At 40.5% G+C, this 14004-nt stretch overlaps 3 protein-coding genes and 1 long non-coding RNA gene across 7 annotated transcripts in view; all 4 read left to right on the forward strand.

Annotated features, from left to right (window-relative positions):
• LOC137101015 (major histocompatibility complex class I-related gene protein-like) overlaps positions 1–14004 on the forward strand; it is a 207927-nt gene that overhangs the window by 40769 nt on the left and 153154 nt on the right. The gene's annotated exons all lie outside the window — the stretch shown is intronic.
• LOC137100452 (major histocompatibility complex class I-related gene protein-like) overlaps positions 1–14004 on the forward strand; it is a 185966-nt gene that overhangs the window by 9332 nt on the left and 162630 nt on the right. The gene's annotated exons all lie outside the window — the stretch shown is intronic.
• The window catches only part of LOC137100410 (triggering receptor expressed on myeloid cells 1-like), a 126629-nt gene that overhangs the window by 811 nt on the left and 111814 nt on the right, over positions 1–14004 (forward strand). The window contains exons 1-3 of one of the 3 annotated variants that reach the window (XM_067478259.1): positions 1809–1926; positions 3306–3415; positions 8861–9208. In XM_067478259.1, coding sequence (XP_067334360.1) covers positions 3376–3415; positions 8861–9208 — 388 coding nt within the window. In that variant the 5' untranslated portion in view covers positions 1809–1926; positions 3306–3375. Of the gene's footprint in view, positions 1–1581; positions 1927–3101; positions 3416–8860; positions 9209–14004 lie in introns of those variants that run through there. The other 2 variants (XM_067478235.1, XM_067478243.1) reach the window with 2 other exon arrangements.
• On the forward strand, positions 9215–13714 carry LOC137101106 (uncharacterized). The gene is made up of 3 exons (XR_010910996.1): positions 9215–10005; positions 11619–11726; positions 12261–13714. It is a non-coding gene; the product is annotated as an uncharacterized lncRNA (long non-coding RNA).

Below are 14004 nucleotides of genomic sequence, written 5' to 3' on the forward strand. Positions count from 1 at the left end.
GTGAAAACTGCTTGATTTACTCTGCAGATCCAGATTCTTAATAAAAAGAGAAACAGCCGACAAATCACAGTGTGTTTTAGAGTGAGCTTATGAATTTTACATAATAATGCACTGATATTGTAATGTAGCATTTTTACTTTAATCAGTGTGAAACACTGAGCTACACCCTGAGCTGTAGTGGGCAGTCAGACCTGGTGTCATGATCCCACACACTTCCTGTCCTTGGACTTTTATTTTGTGGCCCCTTCTCCCCACTTCCTGTTCTTGTTTTTTTCCCCATCTTTACCTTCGTTGTCCCTTATTGTTTGCACCTGTTCCCCTCACTTTTTAAGCCCAGTCTTCCCCTCACTTCTGGGCCAGATCCTTGTTGTCATCTAACCCACAATAGACTCTCTGAACTTTTGAGCCTTAACTGTGTTTATTTTGGAAAATTATGTTCCCCTCTTGTTTTCAACATCCATTCTGTTATCTTATTTTCTATTAAGTTAACTCCCCTCGTGTGCTGGTCCTGTGGTTAGTTGTCTTAGTCTGTATCTGTTCTGAATCCAGTTTCTAATACCCTCCTGTTAGGAGCGACCTCTGTTTACTATTTGAGTCTCTGTCAATTAAAGCCCTTTTTAGTTCATCCCTCGCACTGTCTCCTCTCTTGGCTCCACCCTTAACCAAAACCTTGACACCTGGATTAATAGGAACTGGCACTGGAGTTGCAAACTTTCCCGGATCTGCCAAAGCATGAGATACCAACTTATCTTTTTCCTACAGGAGAAGATACTAAATGTTTGTCCTAATATGTGACAGTAGCTGCTGCAGAAAGGAGCTTCTCTAAACTAAAGTTTATCAAACTGCACCTGAGATCCACAATATCTCAAGAGCATCTCAATAGACTTGCTTTAATTTGCATAAATTATGAGGTTTCTATGCAGGTATCATTTGATGATACCATAGATGCCTTTGCTGCAAGGAAGTTCAGACGTGTACAAATTTAAATGAAAGATTTTAGTTCTACATTATAGTTTTATGTTGTCTTGGTTGCACATTTTGCCCCATTGTTACCAAATACATGTACAAAGTATTCACTGACCATAGCACCATGTCCATTTATGTTGTTTCTATTGTTTTGTTGTGTTATTATGTTATTTTAGTGTTTGTGTTTGATCAACAGTTAAACCTTTAAGGTCAGTTTCAGTATAACCTGGATGGAGCTCTGGGAACTGTATGAGTGTAAGCTCCTGACAACAATAGCAGGCTGTGAATTGTTAGATATAATATTCCAGTTGATGAGCCGTCTAAAGCTTTTTACTTAGTCATACAGTTCCCAGAGCTCCATCCAGGTTATACTGAAACTGACCTTAAAGGTTTAACTGTTGATCAAACACACAAACACTAAAATAAGATTACTCAAACAGGTGGATGAGAGAATTTTACATTTTCTAAATCTTTGACAGAATCAAAAAGTGTGACTGTAGTAGAAGTGATGAGCTCTGTGCTCAGTGTGATTGTGTGGAAATGTAAAACAGGAATCATAATCAGACTGTAGCATCTTACAGGAAGATAGTAACTATTGATTGTTCATCTTTTCAGCAGCTCTGCAGGATGGAAACACTGGTCTCATCAATGCACAAATCACCACTCACACAGGAACTGAAGGAGGAAACATCACAGTTGGATGCTCATTTTATTTCTCTGGAAGCAGGAAGTTGTTCTGTAAAGGAGACTGTACAACAGGAAACATTCTCATTGAAACAACCAGTAACAGAGCTCAGAGCGGCAGATACAGTATTGAATATAAAGAAGGATTTTTTCTATCACTCATGTATGTGAGCATCACACAGCTGAACAAGTCTGACTCAGGATTGTACAGGTGTAGTTTGGACAGAATTCTGCTCCCAGATTCGCATCATGAGTTTGAGATCATTGTCACAGAAGGTGAGTTTCTACTGAAAGTTCTGAAAATGTTCCTTCATGTCATTTTATGTTATTTTAGTGTGTGTATGTTTGTTTGTGTGTTTGATCAACAGTTAAACCGTTAAGGTCAGTTTCAGTATAACCTGGATGGAGCTCTGAGAACTGTATGAGTGTAAGCTCCTGACAACCAAAGCAGGCTGAGAATGTGAATTATTAGATATAATATTCCAGTTGATGAGGCGTCTAAAGCTTTTTATTGTTAGAACAGTCAATCGGACTCTGATAAATGTCACAAGCCAAAATGTGTTTGTTCAATAATCTGCACCAAGTAATTAAGTGCTGCCGAACGTTTTTTTTTTTGTTCCGTTTACTTTCCTCGTCCATGCACCTTGACAGAAGGTGAACATTATATAACATTGGTGATGAAACAGAAGAAAGAGCAGAGTGAGTCTGAACTCTGTCCCACTAAGGAGAAATGAAAATGAGCAGCATGGGGTTACTTTGGATGCCCCATAAATGAAGGTGGAGTTGTCCTCAAAGACTGAAACAAATGTGTGTTTCTGGCTTAAAGATGTTGACAGGATCAGTCTGACTACGTTGTTCATCACCTAAATTATGACTAAATCAGGCTGTTCCACACTTACAGTAAATCAGAGACCACATTTCTCACTGTTTTCACAATTGCTAAACCAAACAATCATCTGATTAAAGAAGAAAAACCTCTGCACATTATTCCATCATAAAAAGTTTTAATTTGATACAAAGTTACAAAGAGCTTAATCTCCACCACCTACACCAGGTAAAATTACAGCTTTTACATTATAGTTACATGATAATGTCACATTACCACAGTGTAGTTAATTTTCTAATCAGGACCCAAAAGAAGAGACGGTGAGAGGAGGTTTGAATGTGAATGATGGTTTATTAACAGTCCAAACTTGGGGATCAGGCTGAGCACTGAGGGAGAACACACAACAGGGAGAGCAATGTCCAAAGGTACTGACTGTCCATAGAAATGTTCAGGGAAAAGGAAAGTAGAGAAGATCTGGGGGACAGTGGGGAGAGCTGGGTATAAATACACGGGAGCACAGGTGAAAACAATGAGGGTTAACAAGGAGAAACCTAAAGAAACTAACTAGGAAATGGTACTGAGGGACTACAAAATAAAAGCCAGGGGCAGGAAATGAATCTAAAGAAAAGTCCAAGAACCAGGACAGATATAGGTTTTGTTATCCAGCCAATTAATAAACTACTTATAATTAGAACATATGTAATATGTTATGACTCTCCAGTGACAGAGAACCATCAGTTGGTGTTGATGTTGTGGTTGATTGATTTTGATAGAAAGACTTGAGGAGAGTGGAGATGAGTGTGTTTGAAGGAGGGACTCTGTCTTCTAGAGAAGTGACAAGTTCCTGGTTTGACAGTGAAGAAGGAAGAGAGGCAGCATTAAGTCATCAGAGCCTCAACATGGACGTTCATCACATTTTAATCTGCTTCTTCTTCCTCTGTGAGTATTTTTATTTTCTAGACTTATTTGGATTTTCTGAATGAGCTTTTTCTCTTAGTTTTAATGGAGGTTTAGTTTAGTCACACACACATCAGCATTGCTCTGTTTGTTCTGTCTCTTCCATGTCTCAATACTATGCAGCATTAGTGCAACTTTTCTCCACTTGCTCTTCATCATAACCTAAGACTGTCACTGGGCGTCTGTCTGGACATGACTCACTTCTTAGTGAAAAATGGTGATAAATTGTGCAGCACAAACACTGTTTCAGCAGAAGTTCCTCTTTAAATTTGTCACATATTTAACTTTACTCTGTTGTATAGTAGAAGAAGTTTGTCTATGTGAAAAATATCAAAAATGTAAATTATTTTCACATCTTTATCACATAAAAAACGAAACCAGTCTGTGCTCTAGTTTCAGCGAACGAGCCCCAGCAAAACCACAACATTAACACCAACTGATGATTGTGGTGAACAGGCTCCAGGCCTTCTGTGACCCACAGGGAATAACCGGTTACAGATAATAGATGAATGGATATTGTTCTTACTGCTTTTTCCTTAGTTACTGCTTGTAATTTTGTACTTTTTTCAAACTTGGCATCTCTGTTTTAGTCTGTAACATGGGCATCATTGGTCTGCACACATTTCTTGCTCACCTCCTCACACTAACCCTGTCATCTGATGTAATCAACAAAAAACAATATGGCTCCTCACAGCTGATCTAAAAATGGATCTAAACCCAAAGCCAAGGCCCCCGAAAACCCAGTTATGACCCAGTTATTCTTGACGACTTTTACCACATTACAACAATGCTTGAAAACACACATGGAGAATTGACTGGGAATGTGTTGTATGTTAGTGCAAAGTTCAGATTGTGTAGTTTAAAGGTAAATAGTTCTTAAATCTACAGCATTTTAAAGCTGGTTTGTTAAATTTCATCAGTGATGACTCGCATGATCTCAGAGATTCAACCAAACCACTTAGTTTACTCCTTAGAGCTAAAGAGGAAACTGTTCCAGCTTTCTGTTAGTTAAAAAACGTAACCTGCGATAAACAAACAATACTATGAAATATTGGTAGCAGCTTTTTTAACTAACAGAAAGCTATGGTTCTTTAATGCAACACAAGGACATATCTCAACATCAGCTTTTCCGAGAGGACACTAGAAAATGTACGGTTTAGTCTGATGAGTCTGAACTTGGGGTTTGGTTTGGCTGCATTGTTGGTTCCAACTGCTGTGACTTTGTGAATCTGTGGTGTAATATCTGCATGTCTGGTTCCCACTGTGAAGCATGGATGAGGTGATGGTGTGGGGTGTTAGTCAGTGATTTCTTCAAGGAGTTCAGGACACCTTCAGCCAGCATGTCTACTACAACATACTGTAGGATTTGCATTTAGTGAGACCAAGATTATTCTTTCAACAGGACAATGAGCGAGCATCAGGTGACCTGGCCTCCACAATCACCTGACTTGAACCCAAATGAGATGGTTTGAGAGTAGTTGCCAACAGAGTGATGGAAACTCAACCTTTCCAGGTCCCTGTCTCTCAAAGCTGGCTGAGACACAAAGTGGCCACTTTGAAGAATCTAACATTTAAACTGATTTGCTTTGTGTTTGGATCTTAATTGTTTGATGTCAACAAAATAAACCCAAAAAATATAAAGAACAGAGACTGACTCCCAACAAAAAAGCAGTGTGGAAAATCAGCCCAATCAGACAAGTGAAATTTAAACTGTCAAGTTTAACAATCAACACAGTTTGTGTTCAGCTAATATGTAAAATGATGGACCTGCTTAAAGGGAAATTTAAAGAAGAATCTTTAGCTACGTACATTGTTTTTACTCCAGTCTGAGATTTGGATCAGTTTCTTCTGACACGAGGCTGTTGAGCAACAATCTTCCTCTACACTGTTAAAATGTTTCAGAGTTGATGCACATCTTACTCTCCTTGTTTCATTTCATAGCACATGCAGTGAGCTGCCTGTCAATGTTATTACAGGTTGCACCAGCCTATTGAATATCTGTGTGGGATATATGTAATGTGTACAGGACACAATTATTGAAAGAAGAACAAACAGACCAGCCCTCTCACACTGAGGCAGACTGACCCACTAGGAGAATTCATGAGCTTCCTAGGTTGTAATTCACAAGCTACTACACTAAACCAATTAATAACTGTGATAGATAAAAATGGTCACTGTAATGTTGACAAGCTTGAATGAAATCAACACATCTGTTGAGGAACATGTGATAATAACTGATTAGGAAAAGAAATCAAACCACAAATAGTGATCACATGAACACAATGACAGACTGAATGACTGAAGGGAAACAAAATGATCAACATCACTCAGTTACAACAGACTCAAACAGGTTGATGAGAGAATTTTACATTTTCTAAATCTTCATTGACAGAATCAAAAAGTGTGTCTGTAGTAGAAGTGATGAGCTCTGTGCTCAGTGTGACTGTGTGGAACATTTAGACATTTACATTTAGTCATTTAGCAGGCGCTTTTATCCAAAGCGACTTACAAGTGAGGTACAAGGCAGCAAAAATCTAAGTCAAGGAGAAAACATCAAAGCAAAGTCCTATCAGAAAAGTGTTCACAGTTCACGAGATACAAGTGCAAGAGAGCAGAAAGGTTTTTTTTTGTTGTTTTTTTTTTCTTTTTTTTAATTGTTTTTTTTTAAAGATTTAAGTGCATAGGAAGATGCGGAAGAGTTCAGTTTTCAGCAGTTTTTTGAATATTGGGAGAGAATCAGCTGAGCGTGCAGCGTTTGGTAGCTCGTTCGTGTCATCAGCGTAGCAGTGATAGGAAAGACCATGTGAGTGAATGATGGCACCTAGGGATGAAGTATAGATAGAAAAGAGGAGAGGACCAAGAACTAAGCCCTGCGGCACACCGGTAGAGAGGCTATGAGAGTTAGAAAGATGCCCCTGCCAGGATACCTTGAAGCTTCGTCCTGATAGGTAAAAACAAAGCCAGTCTAGAGTTGATCCAGAGATGCCCAAGTCAGAGAGTGTGGACAAGAGTATCTGATGGTTCACAGTGTCAAAGGCTGATGATAGATCAAGTAGAATTAAGACAGATGATTGACCTGTGGCTTTTGCAGCTCGAAGATATTCCACAACAGTCAGGAGTGCCGTTTCCGTGGAATGACCCCTCTTGAAGCCAGACTGGTTGACATCGAGGAGGTTATTCTTGGAAAGGAAGTCTGAGAGTTGGTTGAAGACTGCTCGTTCCATAGTCTTGGCCAGAAAAAGGAAGGAGGGAGACAGGTCTGTAGTTCTCCACTACAGAGGGATCAAGAGAAGGCTTCTTGAGCAGTGGGTTAATCAAGGCCTGCTTGAAAGAGGTTGGAAAAGTCCCTGTTTTGAGAGATGTGTTGATGACTTGTGTAATAGCTGGCATGAGTGCAGGTGCAACTGCTTGAAGAAGAGTGGAAGGGATTGGATCCAGAGTGCAGGTGGTCGGATGATTAGAGAGGAGGAGGGTGGATACGTCAACCTCAGTCAGAATTGCAAATGATGAGAGCAATGCAGTGTTGGAAGAGGTTAGATGGATGTCATCATCTGGAGGAGAGAACTGTGAGCTGATGGCTGCCACCTTGTTGGTAAAAAAGTTGGCAAAGTTGTCAGCAGTGAGAGAGGTAGATGGCGGTGGTGAAGGTGGGTAGATGAGTGATTTAAAAGTGGAGAACAGCTTTCTCGTGTCCGTGGTGTTGCTGAGCTTCTCCTGGTAGTAATTGATCTTTGCCCTGGTGACACTGTGAGAAAAAGGTCCAAGCAGATTCTGATACTCAGCAAGGGCAGATGGAGTCTTGGATTTGCGCCACTTCCTCTCAGCACTCCTGAGCGTGGTGCGTTGTTCACGGATCCCGTCAGTGAGCCACGGATTAGAAGGTGAGAGACGGGCGGGTCTCGAAGACATAGGACAGAGACAATCCAGACATGATGAAAGTGTATTGCAAAGACTGTCTGTGGCTGCATCTGCATCGCAGATGGAGAGGTCCTGTGTTGGGGGCAGAGTTGCGGAGACCAGCTAGGAGAATCGATCCGGGTTGGGAGACCTGAGGTTGCACCGGAATGTTACAAGTGTGGGAGGAGATTGCGAAGGTCTCGGGATAAGGACTGTGAGTTGAATGAAGAAATGATCCGATACATGCAGAGGAGTGACCAAGATGTTGTCTGTGGTGCAGTTCCGGGTGAGAATGAGGTCGAGGTTGTTGCCAGCTTTGTGGGTCGGAGGAGTGGAGACCAGACTCAGGTCAAATGTGTTTACAAGAGCAAACACATCAGCCGCCTGTGGTTTCTCCGGGTGAATGTTCAGGTCTCCCATGACGATGAGAGGAGTGCCATCTTGTGGGAAGTGGGACAGCAACATGTCCAGTTCATCGCAGAAGTTCCCCAGTATCACAATCACCATGACTGCAATCGGTGCCGTGATCCTAACGGCATGATATTCCAGAGAAGACAGATTGCTGAGTGGTGCTGTCGAGGAAAACTTCCAGGTGTCATTGATGAGGAGTCCAGTCCCACCCCCCCGGCCTGATGAGCGAGGAGTGTGAGAGAATGAAAAATTGGTGGAGAGTGCAGCTGGGGTGGGTGTGTTCTGTGGCATGATCCAGGTTTCTGTAAGTGCAAGCAGGTGAACAGCTGAGTGTGTAGCAAAAGCTGGAATGAAGTCGGCCTTGTTCACGGCAGACTGGCAGTTCCACAGGGCAAGAGAAAAAGAGGCTGGTGGCAAAGTGGTCTGGGTGAGAGTGCGCAGGTGAGAAACATGTCGTCCCCTAGTAGGGCGCCATGTCCTACGTCTGCGAAGGAGAACAGGGATCTGCTGAAAACACATAGTAAAACAAAGAAAAGGCTTTTCTGGGTAGAAAGGGTTAATGTGAAGCAAAGTAGAGAAATAGAAGTAGAAGAAGTTTGAAATAAACTACCTAGTGTCCTCGTTCGGTGGACTCACGCAGGTAGACTCGCTTGTCTTTACACCGTCGGTCTTCACACAAGGAGGGCTGAACAAGGGCTGATGCTCCAGCCCAACAGGTGCCTTAAATATGGTCTTAATTGGCTACAGCCGAAACCGCCCCCTCGTTGAAACCAACCTACCTCTTGTGCCTTTGTTAGGTCAAAGGTGTGAACGCTTGGTGATTACTAAGCTGAAACTACCACCAACAACAGACCAAATATCCACTTCACCAGAAGAGCAAAACTTTCTACCTACAGTTCTTAACTATTACAAAAAACCAGACTAAATCAGCAGACTCAAGAAAAATGACAGAAACTCAGCTACCTCTGAAACCAACAAACAAATTTCAAACAGTACTTACTAGTTGAGTATATCTCCTGTCCGAGCTTGGTGCTTGTGGAAATGTAAAACAGGAATCATCATCAGACTGTAGCATCTTACAGGAAGATAGTAACTATTGATTGTTCATCTTTTCAACAGCTCTGCAGGATGGAAACACGGGTCTCACCAATGCACAAATCACCACTCATACAGGAACTGAAGGAGGAAACATCACAGTTGGATGCTCATTTTCTTTGTCTGGAAGCAGGAAGTTGTTCTGTAAAGGAGACTGTACAACAGGAAACATTCTCACTGAAACAACCAGTAACAGAGCTCAGAGCAGCAGATACAGTATTGAATATAAAGAAGGATCTTTACCATCACCAACACTCATGTATGTGAGCATCACACAGCTGAACAAGTCTGACTCAGGATTGTACAGGTGTAGTTTGGACAGAATTCTGCCCAAATATTCAGATGATGTGTTTGAGATCATTGTCACAGAAGGTGAGTTTCTACTGAAAGTTCTGAAAATGTTCCTTCATGTCTGTGAAGCTGTGAGAAAACTGACTGTTCTCTGACAGCTTCTCATGTTACAAATCAGCAGGTAAAATAAGTGCTGCATCTTTTCATCATTAACAGTAAAAACAAGCTAAACAACTAACAGCTAATGTTCTACATGAATCAGCACAAGAGCAGGTGTTACCACTTCCAATCTCCTGTTAGTGGCTTATTCAGAAACATTGGTACATTTGCTGAACCTCTGTCAACATGTGTGGATGATCAAAAACTAGAACTTCACTAACACAACCACACACCAAGCAAACACAACACAAAATGTAACAAGCAGCTAAAAAGAATGATTTACTCATCTACCAGCAAGAACTAGTCAGCTCCACATCCATCTTGTTTCCTTTTCTCTCTTTTAGCTCTCACTAACCAGTAACAGCCAGTCTGATGTTCTTCTCTGCACAGTCTCCTCAAACGTTGTTTTCTTGCTGCATCTGTGATGTTTAGTGAACACCTATGGATGTACTCCATGAATGGATGTATTACAAGAATACTGAGCTACAGTAATCTCACAATTGAGGCCTGTTGTCAGGACGACAGAAAAGCAGTTCATCTTATTAACATCATGAGGAAAACAGCATCTCCTCTGGATCATTATCTGATTGTTTCATTGTTCACAGCTTCAACCTCTTCACCACCAAGCACAGCTCTCCAACCTTCAACATCGCATACATTCCCTTAATCATCATCATCTTCCTTTGAAACCTACAAACAGCCTGAAACAGGATCATCAGGTACATTTAAAGTTCCCTCTATAATAAACATAGTGTTACTCAGCACAGAAACATGAACATGACCCTCAGTGACAGTTGCTGTAGACCTGATACAATGATGCACTAAAGAAAGTAAAAAGTAAAAATGCTACACTACAATATCAGTGCATTATTATGTGATCTTTAAAATTCACAAGATCACCAAGTGGTGCTGAACTGCTGTTTATTAGAGAGGATACGAAGATGAGTAACAGCAATGACCAGTGAGATATGGAGTCAAAACATGCTCAGTTGACCATGGACCACAGGGTCAGTGGGTTGATTCCTGCTCCCGGCTACATGTCGAAGTGTCCTTGGGCAAGACACTAAACCCCCAAGTTTCTCCCGGTGGGTCAGGTGAACACCTTGCATGGCAGCCACTGCCATCGGTGTGTGTGTGTGTGTGTGAATGGGTGAATGGGAATCAACATTGTAAAGTGCTTTGGATAAAAGCGCTATATAAGTGACTATTTACCATTTATTTACCATAATCACATGACTTGGTAAAACAAACGTGTGCATGATTAAAGCATAGACATAACGTGGTAAATCCTCTTCTTAGATTGACCTGGTTACAAGAGCTCGTGATAATCTAGATTCTTTAGGGACATATAACAATACTCATAATCCTTAGTCACACACGCGTCGGCAACAGAGAGTCAATAAGAAGCAGTTACTCACAAAACCAGAGTAGCAGCAGAGGCAGGTCAGAAAAACGTAGCGTGATCTGAACCGTAGACAGTAATGAGGATTTCAATGAAGGCTGGAAAGTCACAGATGATCTGGCAGCTTGGTGAGAGGACTGAGGACGTATATAAGCAGAGTGGTGAGAGCAGGTGAAACTGATTACTGGTGGTTGGTTAAACAGGGAAAATGTGACGGGACCAGGAACAGGAAGTGGTGGTTTTTCTTTGACTGTGGTTTGATTTGCATTTTTTGCTAAAGCCTTTGTTTAAAAAGGAGGAAGAAATTGACATTAAATGATTCAGGCTGAATATACAGCTGAGGAGAACTGGAAGTGAGCTGTCAGTTTAGATGTGACCTCCACCTGCCCCCCTCCCATGAGCAATGCTGAGCAGTCCTACACACTTAGAGGAGACAAACTTTGAAGCAGCAACTACTTTGTTCTTTGCATTTATCCATTTATACTTACAAGCACATTTAGATTTGCAAGTTTGCTGAAGACGTTAAATCTGTTGGATTTGTTCATTCACCCATTTGTTAGATTTTATTTTGTGTGAGAGTTGAAGTTTAAAGGCTACAGAGGGAGTTTATCTAGTGTCTGACCTGCCAGGCTCAGAGGAGGGAATAGATAACAGATAGTTAGAAAGACATTGAAGCTTTCAGGTAGAAATCCCAGACATAGAAGTGATATCATCATAATGTCATTGTGACAGTGGTTTGTGGATATAATGTAAAACATGTTTAAATTATGTGAGATAATTTGAGATACGTGATATAACAATCAAACATTGTGGTCTCTAAAGTCTTATTTATTAGTTTGAGATTAAAGTCTTTGATATTTGTGTATTTGTTAGTAGAAATCCTTCATCCTCTCTCCTCTTTCTCACTCACCTTCTGTGTCTCTTGTTCAGTTTCCCTCCTGGTTCCTTTGGTTCCTGTACTTGTGGTGGTGGTGGTTGTAGTTGTGTTAGTTGTTGTTGGGCTGCTCCTCTGCAAAAAGAAGACAAACGACTCTGATGGTGAGTTATCTCATGACATCAGTGGAAACACAAAAGACATTAAGCACTTTTGTTTGTTCTCCACTAAAATTCAGAGACAAATATACGTTTTACTGCATCACATTTGTCTGATAGTTAGAGTTATTTAGTTCTAGATGCAGATTGTAATGTAAAATACCCTGTTAGTACATAAAGTGGTAAAAATCAGCTCCATCTTTTAGCAGCTGCACTATTAGTGATGTGGACATGTCATCAGTAAGAACCATCCAATAATATGATGTTCTATTACATTACATGTTATATTTGGACAAATAAACTGCTGCTTATACTTCTATACTATTACTTAAAGTTTCTGATGCAGGACTTTCACTTGTAATATTGTAGTTTTACTCAGTAGCAATGATACATTTACTTTTTACTTCTTCCACCACTGCTCAGTGATGCCATAAACATGGTGATGATCAATAAAATGTTTTCTTTATAATCACATAAGTCAAAGTTAAAATTTGAAGAAGTAGCTCATAAATAACTCATTTAAATGTGTCTGTTCCACAGGTTTGAACATGAGCGGAATCTCAGACCAAACCAACATGGAGGTGATTTTAAAGCTTTTTTCCTCTGTTTCTTCTCACTGTCAGCTCTTAGGACATTTTCTAAATGAATCATATAATCCATGATCCCCACTCAGAGGTTCAAACCAACACTGAATCTTCTCTACTCACTGTTAGTGTCTGTCAGTCTGTAACCTGGATTATTTCCAGCTGAAGCCAAAACATCAGATTATTCATTAGTCTCATGTCCCATCGACTGGGGGTGAACGTAAAGGCTTCACCCCCACCTGCTATTGAATAATCAAAACGTTCCATTTTCTTTTCTTGCTTTCAAGAAGACAGAAGAGAATCTGGACTTTTTGTAAAGATGGATTCAGAGAACTCTAAACAACTTAATGTTGTAGATATGTTTAAATGACAAACTATTGTTATTATTATTACTGTTGTTCTTTTCTGTATTTTCATGACTTGGTTGTGTTATTAATTTTTCCTGTTATTTCTGTCTCCCTCCAGTTGATACAAAAAGTCTTCTAATGTGTTATTAAAGCCCATGAAGAGACGTAGCAGGCAGCTGTTTTTAGCTGTGGAAGTTCCCACTTTCTAAGAGCTCGACTAAAGTTCAGTTCACACAATTTAAAATAGTTCACGTCACAACCTAGAAAACTTCATTTCTGTGAGACACTTGTGTCATTGGTGGGTCAGAAGTTGTTAGTTGCAGCGTCTGTGATTCAGTTTGGCTCTTATGAAACACAAATGACCTACGTTTTTTATGGTCTCACATCCCAAACATCAAATACAGACAGATTGAACTATGGCAGAGATGTAGGATGAAAGAAAACCAGTGTTCAGTCACAGTTTTCTTCCTTGTTGAAATATTCTCCCCTAAATCAAAGTGAACAGAGTCTAATCTCACCCCTCACACTGACACTAAGCTCACTGGCAAATGAAGCATGTTTCAGCTCCTGTTTTCACAGGTTTCCTCATACGTGAGCTGATCCCACACTGAAATCTAGCAGAGTTTCTCCCGTGAGGACAGTTCTGACTCTCTGATCTACCTGATCTATGTTCAGCACCAAACAGACAAAACATAGTGATTATAGGAGAAAAACACAGTTTGAGGGACAAACATCTGTCTCTGGGCCTTAATTGTTCCTGTTTAAAACATCACCTGTACAAATATATTGACAGCTCCTGTTTTCACAGATTTCAGCTGTTCTGTCATTTCCTGTCACATCTGTAAACTTCCTGTTGTTTTTCTTTGTTCCTTCAGTTTTTCGACTATGAGAACTGTCAACCAGCCTCCACAGGCCAAGACTCCACCTACCAGAGCCTCAATCCAGTAACCAGGGACCAGGGCCAGATCTACTGTTCACTCACACAGAAACACTAGTGATACTGTCTGAGTTCTGTTTCTGTGCAGCTTCATGCTCTGGTGTCACAGTATGAATATGAGGGAGCTCCAATTTAAGATCCAAGTTATTATGACTTCCTGGATGAATCGCTGTGGTCTTGGACTAATTTGGAATTTTAGTCACTTCTGGGAAGGTTTACTATTGTTCCAAGGCTTCTCTTTTTAACATAAATATTATATTTGCTCATTAGAAAGTCAAGTTTGTAAATGTGTCTTTTTAAGGGCTTCAATGCTTAATTTAGTCTTTAGTCAATTTTAAAACTTTTTAAATTCAATAATGTCCAGAGAAATCAGCTCTAGTGTCCACACTTCATATATGAAACAGGCTTTGGAGAGA

This window comes from Channa argus, chromosome 1, assembly GCF_033026475.1.
Source record: "Channa argus isolate prfri chromosome 1, Channa argus male v1.0, whole genome shotgun sequence".
NCBI classification, from domain to species: Eukaryota; Metazoa; Chordata; class Actinopteri; order Anabantiformes; family Channidae; genus Channa; species Channa argus.